Below are 9094 nucleotides of genomic sequence, written 5' to 3' on the forward strand. Positions count from 1 at the left end.
ACGCGCCGCCGTGGCTCGTCTTGCCGCTGCTGCCGTTCCGCCGCTGCTGCCGCGGATTGTACGGATTGGTTTCCGTAGCAATCTTGCTTTGCTTGGTGCGCATACCTCACGCTTCAAGAGGTAAACTTTCGAATCAATTGTCGATAGATTCTTCGGTTACGTTTAAATTGAATATATATGTTCGTTCTCGTATGATTTTATGTGATTACATGAAATATTTATTTATTGCGAGCATGATTATTTGATTTAAACGTGAGCATGCTAATTGAATTAATTTCGATTAAGTAATTAAGCATGTATGTTGTTTTTAATTTCGCTGGAAGCGCAAAGGTACGCAATTAATTGATTTCAATTATCGGGCATGTGTTTATGTGTTTTAAATTTGTTTAATCGCATAATTTTTTTTATTTTCCGCTGCGTACACGTGTCCGATTCCCAACAATTAATTCCAAAGATAAAACGAGCTAAATTACCTAAAATCTCAGAATGGCTTACGGCTTAAGGTATTCGACTTTCCTACCGACGCAATTAGTTGTTTCTACACAAAAACGAAAGATAGACTCTAGAATCCGTAATGAAACAATAAACACAATTATCGAGGGTTTTGAGTAGAAATGTGAGTGAAAAGTAAGTTTTGATTCTGAAATTCAAAAACTCGAGTTGGGCATAAGTTGGTCTATTTATTCAATAGAAAAGGGACAACAACAATTTTTTTGGTGATTTTCATCGCAACTTTTTCTTTTTCCATTTTTTTGAAACGGGAATAATCGTGACTCGTGCAAGGCTCGATACCACTATGTTATCTCTCTGACACATGTATTGAACTTTAGTCCAAGAAACCCCCAAGCTTGACAGCTCGAGAGAGTAGGCGACGAGGTGCACCCAACGGGTTATACTCGAGTCAGAAAGGCGGGGAAATCAGAGCGTGAATCACAACAATACCACAAATTATTATTTTTTTTATATTTTTTTAACATAATAACATAAAATAAAAACGTAAAGACCATTGATAGAACTTTTAGACAACAACTCGAAATCGTGAACACATAATTCAATTCTAACTCGCCCCTAAACCTCAGATTATTATACCCCTCAGAAAACTGCGCTCAAGCTTAATCGGAAAGGATTCGAAAGGCTATGCACACAAGTTGCAAAAACGCAGTCGGAAGGTTCATCTATTATTAGCCAGATATGCACAATTTCAATTTTAAAATCAACTAGCCAGTCTACTAATTCATTAATTGTTTTACTTCAATAGAATCCGGAAATGCAACTTAAACTCGATCTTAAATGAGATGCATGTGACAAACATAACACAATTACGTAAATCAAAATACATAAATGAAACTAAATTATATGATAAGCTAAACTCACCCCAAAACTTAAATCATGCATTGCCCTCAATGCGAAAAATAAAAGATTTAAGAAAGAAATACGCCATGAACAGTCGTGCCGCAGATTGATCTGTGTTCTACGGTTGCGGAAGTGTTCTTTGGTTGCACGGGGTGCCGTGAATTTGATAATTTGGCATTTCACAAAAGTTGTAGATCTTGAAGTTAGATTTCTAAGGCCACTTGAATCAGCTCAATCGGAGGTCGTATGCAAAAGTTATGCTTGAAATACGAAACAGTGACACAACCCGCGAGAATGCACTTTTGCACGTGTTTGGTTTGATTTTCAGCTTCGCTTCCAAAATCGTTTCGAATCGGCAAAAATAGCTTGTCTTTAAATAAATATAAATAAAACAAAAACAACATAATATATACAAACTCGGACGAACGAAGACCAAAACTCGAAGAATTGATAAGTGAAAATCATGCAAAATGAACACTTATCAACGCGTGATCAAAATTCAGCTCGACCTTAGGAATATATCGTCCAAGTGAGATATGTACATGTTTGAGTAATTAAAACAACTCGATCTTGAGAATCACATCATCCAAGAGAGATTATACATGGATATACTCAAAATGGCTCAATATCGGGAATTACATCTTCCGAGAGAGATTATACAGTTGGGTACAAAATAAACCAAAACCCTTTAAATTTTGGGCTTGTGATTAATAGCCTCTAAGTCGGCTCTTGACAGGTTTTACCTCGTTTAGTGACTCTACGAGCTTCAGGCTCGGAGTTATTTTCAAATCTTTGGCCTTTAAATCAGCTTTCTTGTCTCAACGAGCTTTAGGCTCGGAGTTATATTTATGATTTAGCCTCTAAATAATTTCTTGTCTCAACGAGTTTAGACTCAGAGTTATATTAACGATTTAGCCTCTATATCGGCTTTCATGTCTCAAGGAGCTTAGACTCGAAGTTATATTAACGATTTAGCCTCTATATCGGTTTGCTTGTCTCAACGAGCTTAGACTCGGAGGTATATTAACGATTTAGCCTCTACATCGGCTTTTTTGTCTTAGCAAGCTTAGAGTCGGAGCTATATTAGCAATTTAGCTTCTACATCAGCTTTCTTGTCTCAATGAGCTTAGATTCGGAAATATATTAACGACTTAGCCTTTATATCGGCTTTCTTGTCTCAACGAGCTTAGACTCAGAGCTATATTAACGATTTAGCCTCAATGTCGGCTTTCTTGTCTCAATGAGCTTAGATTCAGAGCTATATTTCATTTACTTGACGAGAATTCCTACGTCTTTACTTAACGAGTTTTCGGCTCGGAGTTATAGTATGACATCTATACGCTCTTTGTTAAGCTCTACGGGTACTATGACCGGAGTTAATACGGTAGCCTCTAAATCGACTTCAAACAGAGATTATTATTTCTCTAACTCCATGAGCATCAGGCTCGGAGTTAACCTCGTAGTCTCTAAATCAAGCTTCAACTGAGATTATTATATTTTTACTTGTCGAGCATCATGCTCGAAGTTAATATCTTGGCCTCTAAGTTGGCCCACAGATCTGTTAAAATTAGCACGTGCTTGTAGCACTGATGAAATCCACAAATTTGCAAATACAAATTCCAACAACAATTCAGCAAATATATGAACTATAGCCTATATATGTATATACACGAATCCATATATCATATCCTTTGAGAAATGATAGCGTATAAAATACCGAAGTATTCGCTCATCATTCTCTTTGCCTTTGCGACAATAGATCGAGGATCTGGATTTTCATAAAATAAAATAGAATGAAAAATACAAAAATAGCAAATCTCTATCGAGCAAAATAACCTCGTGCTGATAACGTGTTATAAAATAAAATGACTAGCCCTAAATGTCTTTATATATATATATATATATATATATATATATATATATATATATATATATATATATATATATATATATATATACGTAAATTGAAGTATCGAAATAAAATAGGAAGAATATTGCACTGTACGAAGAAGTAAAATAAAATATTTGCTGGAGGAATTCATGAGTTTATTTCTATTGCCAAGCATCACTATTTATATAAACTAATTACAAGATGTGTCATGCTTCCAAAGATAAGTTACAAGTAAGAGGTGATACATAGCTATCAAAACTTAGTCCATAAGTGATGAATATATATTATAATGATTTTTATTTTTTTAGCCTACGCTCCATTTGTTTGCAAGGTACAAGATCAACCCAATATTTATTTTGGTTTAGAATTGATCAAATCCAATTAGGGCACAATTAAGACATTGAATCAGAATAAAGAAACCCGTCAGTCAGACTGTTGATCTTTGGGACATTTCAACAAGCACGTTATGTGCACTCAGTCCAATCAATTGCCCTTTTATCGAATCACAACAACCAAATAATATAGATCTACAATTTATTTAATATGGAAAATCAAGATAGCTGTGAAGGAGAGATATTTGTTGGTCCATGGGGTTGCTCCGAAGGCAATCATAAATGGGGTGATTATAAACCCAAAGGTGGCATCAAAACAATTATAATCTCATATGGTGACGTCATCAATTCTATCAGGTTCGTCGAGCATGGCACCGACGAGGCCTCTCCAATCTTCGGGGATGACGTAGGTCGCAAAATTGCTACGGTAATAATAAATATTAATCTTGATCATCATTCACCAATATATTCTTGTGTATATATGTTAATGTATGTATGTGAAGTATATGTTATATAATGCAGATCAATATCGAGTACCCATCGGAATATTTGACCGGCATGAGTGGGTGTCAATCGATATATCCGTTTGCTTATACGGGGAGCTGGGTAATTGACTCACTGAGTTTTCAGACAAACGTTAGAAAACATGGGCCAATCGGGCCCGGTTCAAATTTTTCGTTTTCCTTCCCGATGAACGGTGGTAAGATCGTCGGATTTCATCTCCGCGCTGGAAATTACCTGAATGCCATTGGTTTGTATGTGAGGCCCTTTTGCAGCGCCAGCAGTTGTGCCCTAAATCCAATCGATGACCCCGTTGAAATCCAAGAGGTTCGAGTGTTTATCCACAATATACTCTTCCTTCTACATTAGAGTAAATTACGGTTACCCTGAGCTAAGATTATAGTACGAATGTTTTTTCTCATGTTTAGATAATTACAACTATTTTTTTAACTATGCACTGTCTTACACGTAAATCCTTACACAATCAAATTTACCTAATGAATAAAGGGTTTTTTCATAAGACAATACATATATGAGGGGTGGAATTGTAATTATCCAAAAATGAGAGATTTTTTATAATTTGACATTACCTAAGGGGTAACCGTAATTTACCCAAATTTCTGAATAATACGCCTACATTATTATACTGCAAAATTCATAATAATTTTACCGTGAATTATAAAAATATATTACCGTTTGATAAAATTATATAAATAATTGTATTTTAGTTAACTTCGAGAAAATTTATTCGACACTAAGGTATGTGCACTTTATAAAACTCGAATACATTTATATATATGGGCAAATGACAAATAAGGCCATGACAAGGGCACTTAATTAAAAGAGGGACATCCAACTTTTTTGTCTTTCAAATAAATCCACCCCATTCAAACTTATTTGCAAATAAGGAAAATCCTTTTATATATACCAAAATTACCCCAAATTCATTGAAACCCATTTCAATTCCAATTTCATGATTTACACCCCAATTTAGCCCAATTTCATCAATTAACCAATTTTAACCCTAATTTCAATTTTGACCCGCCACCACCGGAGACCGCCGGTCTCCGGCGTTGACTTTTTATTTTTATTTTTATAATTTTGTTTTTTCTTAAAAATAATATTTTAATTAATTTTATTGTCTTGGCTGCTAAATTACTGTCTCCGGCAGTTATTTAACTGTCGGAGACAGTAATTTAACAATTAATTGACTTTTTTTTTTCTTCAAAAATATTTTAATTAATATTACTGTATTTGCTACTAAATTACTGTCTCCAGCAGTTATTTAACTGTCGGAGAGAGTAATTTAACTGTTAATTGATTTTTTTAAAAAAATATTTTAATTAATATTACTGTATTCGTTGCTAAATTACTGTCTCCATCAGTTATTTAACTGTCGGAGACAGTAATTTAACTGTTAATTGACTTTTTTATTCTTAAAAAAAAAATTAATTAATATTACTGCATTAGTTGCTAAATTTCTGTCTCCAGCAGTTATTTAACTGTCGGAGAAAGTAATTTAACAGTTAATTGACCTTTTTTTTTTTTGAAATTTTTTTCTTAAAAAAATTATTTTAATTAATATTACTACCTTGGCTCCTAAATTACTGTCTCCAACAGTAATTTAACTGTCTTAGACAATAATATTAATAATATTACTGTTCGGGAAAATAATATTCATAAAATTACTGTCCCAAACAGTAATATACTGTCTGAGACAGTAATTTAGAAGCCAAGACAGTAATATTAATTAAAATATTTTTTTATAAGAAAAAGAAAATTCAAAAAAAAAATAAAAAAAAAAAAAAAAAGAAGTCCACGCCGGAGACCGGCAGTCAACCACCGGTCAACGGTGGTTGACCGGCCGGAAAAAAAATTCAGGAAAAAAATATTTCAAAAAAAAAAAAAAAGTCAACGCCGGAGACCGGCGGTCTCCGGCGGTCAACGCCGGAATCTGGCCGGAAAAAAAAATTCAGAAAAAGAATTATTTTCTGAAAAAAAAAATATATTGGGGGTTAATGTGATATATTGTTTAAATCCAGGGTCAATGTGTAATTTTAAGGAAGTTAGAGCATAATGGATGAAATTGATAAGAATTATATTATGGAGGGTATTTTAGACTAAAGACATGGGGATGGGTTTAATTGAGAGACTGTTTTTTTGGTGGACCAAAATGCATTTAAGTCCCATGTTATGGGCCTTTTTGCCATTCGCCCTAATTATATATGAGCTTATTGCATTTACTGCCCATGTGAAAATCGCAACTGCGAATTTTCCTATATTATAAAGAAATTAGCAAACACCACCCTGTATTTATTAGTCAAATGCGAAAACCCCCGTCGTCGCAATTCGTGTGTCTCACTGGCGGATTCCGTGATTTTTCTTCATTTATGTTGTGCGAAATGACAGAATTGTCCCCAACATCTTTTCTTTCTTTATTTTTCTTTATTTTTTTTTTATTGTTTTTTTCTTTTTTGTTCTTTTTTTCTTTCTTTATTTTTCTTTATTTTTTCATAAATTTGAATATATATATTTTTGAATTTTCTTTGATTTAAGTTAATTAAATTATAAATATTTATAAAGAAATATTTGGTTCTTGCAAAAATAGGAAATAATGATATACATAATATTTTATAATTATTATATGCATTTTTTTAGAAAATTACAATTCAGTGCCCTGACTTATTTGATTAAATTTTTCAAAACTTCAATTTGGTTCCTCTAGTTTTTTGCAGAAACCCCCCAGGGTACTTCGTCATTTTACAACCCGTCAATGGAGGAAATTTAAATGGGTCGAGTATGGTATCTAAAAATAAACACAATATGGTTTTTGCTAATTTTTTTATGACAAGAGGAAAACACGCCGTTGCGATTTTCACAAGGGTAGCAAATACAATAAGCCCAAGTACATATGGAGTATTTATAACTCATACACCAATTTATATATATATATATATATATATATATATATATATATATATATATATATACCAATTCCAATCCAATCCAGAAAAAAAAAATTGAATACTATGGAATTCAGAATGAAAAGACATTGTTCCAAAATCAAAATTATTTTCGAATCGAAATTGATGGAGGAATTCGAAAATTCCACAATATTCTTTTTAAAAAGAGCTATTTATTTGTTTTGTGTTTTACATACCTCTCCCATATTCCCGTTTAGTTTTAAATCATAAATTAATTATAAAAATTATTAGTTTTTTTTCTTCTTTTTTTGAGGAAATAGTTACTTCATGGTTCTAAAACATACAAAATCCAACATTTTGAAATTTTAGTGGAATCATATTAATTTTGCGATTAGCTAATCATACTGACGAGTTTAATCGAATTTCATTGTTATTATACCATTAACACTTCTAATTTAGATCAACTACTTATATGTTGCAGCAAATTGATGCTATCAAAGATGCTTTGCCCCGTGATCCGGGGCCTTGGGGGGGTATTAGTAGTGGAAAAAAGTGGGACGACGGAGTTTTTTCTGCAGTCAAGCAAATTCAACTGCACGTTTGTGAACGTGCAAACGCCATGAAATCTATTCAATTCGAGTATGTGACAAGAGATCGGAGACGCTTGTGGATGCCAAAGCATTGTTTCAATGGGGGTGGCATTGTCAAAAAAGTAAGGGGAACAATCTAATTATAAATTGCCGATTTATCAAATCATTGCGTACTACATCATCGATATATATATAGTAATGCATTTTTTATAAATTATACTGCAGATTGATATTGATGATTGTAAAAACGAGTACTTGATTGGGGTGGTTGGCTTTTATGGCCCGGTCGATGGAATTAATAATGGATTGGACGTGATTAGATCGATCACATTCTACTCCAATAAGGGGAAATACGGTCCGTTTGGTGATGAAAACGGCACTTATTTTTCTTCAATATCAAGTAGGGGGAAAGTTGTCGGCTTTCATGGGAGCTCTGGTTCGTACTTGAATTCGTTAGGTGTGCATGTTGAATATTTTTGAATATTTTCGCATGCGTTGTAGTTGGATTGCATTTGCTTTGTAGTTGTACTTATTTGAAGTTTGCCTTCAACAATTTCGCTTCGGAACATGTTTTGATGTTTGTACTAACGTAGTTCTTGTCCCATGCTAGTTAGAACTTCGAAATAAAATTTAATAAGTTTCGTCGTCTTTACTATTTTCCGTCACTGTTCTCGTGCACCATAAATTGTCGAACAAAATGTCAAAAACTACATGTTTAAACTTTATTTATTAACAAATCGAACTCAAACGAACTCTCATCCATACATTCCATTCAACCACTAAAGATAGAAAATGCAAAAATAATTAATCAGCCAATTTTGTTATAAAAAAAATCAGTCAGTAATGTAAAACAAAAATCAGACGATGAACTATCTAATTATTTATTAGTATACAAATATTTAATTATTCATTAATTCAAATTTTAATTCAAATTCAAAACCTGATAATGAGAATAAAAGAATTGCTCACACTTCAATTAATTCTCATAGAAAATAGAGCAGCCGCTCAAAAAAAACAAAAAAAAAAAAAAAAAAAAATCTTTGGGGCATTTCTACAGTCACATTGTGTTCATTGTTTTTCATCAAAAACGAGGAGCCTTACTCACAAGAACACGATCGATGAATATATATATATGTGGCAAACAAACTCCTCCTTCCCCCCAACTGTAGGATTACCAACTATCAACCATAATCCCAACATAAAGTATACAAATGGTTCGCTTATTTTTCATCCCCTTTTTCTCCCTCTTTTTCTGTTTAATGCATAAATACATAATACAATATCTTTTTGCAGAAAGTTGTAATGGAGAAATATCAGTAGGGCAGTTTAGGGGTCCTGGGGTGAAAAATTTCAGTTACAGGGCGAAGAAAGCCATAAAACAGATTTTTGTGATCCATAACGATAATGTGTTCTACTCCATCATGTTCAAAGACGACACCGGCAATTGCTCTAATTCCGGTTACTCCAGCACATTTAGCTGTGGTTTTCATGCCGGAATTCGAA

The 9094-nt window shown here is 33.2% G+C and overlaps 1 protein-coding gene across 1 annotated transcript; it reads left to right on the plus strand.

Moving 5' to 3' along the window:
- The first annotated feature begins 3787 nt into the window (after positions 1–3787).
- LOC105961514 (agglutinin) lies at positions 3788–8071 on the plus strand. The gene is made up of 4 exons (XM_088815206.1): positions 3788–4003; positions 4099–4404; positions 7483–7713; positions 7817–8071. The coding sequence occupies exons 1-4, from the start codon at positions 3788–3790 to the stop codon at positions 8069–8071; spliced, it is 1008 nt and encodes a 335-aa protein (XP_088671332.1).
- Positions 8072–9094: the final 1023 nt, after the last annotated feature.

Source organism: Erythranthe guttata, chromosome 3 (genome assembly GCF_056151865.1).
Source record: "Erythranthe guttata isolate IM_541 chromosome 3, IM_541, whole genome shotgun sequence".
In the NCBI taxonomy this organism is placed as follows: Eukaryota; Viridiplantae; Streptophyta; class Magnoliopsida; order Lamiales; family Phrymaceae; genus Erythranthe; species Erythranthe guttata.

Bases quoted from the DNA above. Each gene is read 5' to 3' on its own strand.
- LOC105961514 (XM_088815206.1), top strand. From the start codon at position 3,788: ATGGAAAATCAAGATAGCTGTGAAGGAGAGATATTTGTTGGTCCATGG. The intron at 4,004-4,098 runs GTAATAATAAAT...TATATAATGCAG, and splicing joins TAGGTCGCAAAATTGCTACG to ATCAATATCGAGTACCCATC. The intron at 7,714-7,816 runs GTAAGGGGAACA...ATTATACTGCAG, and splicing joins GGGGTGGCATTGTCAAAAAA to ATTGATATTGATGATTGTAA.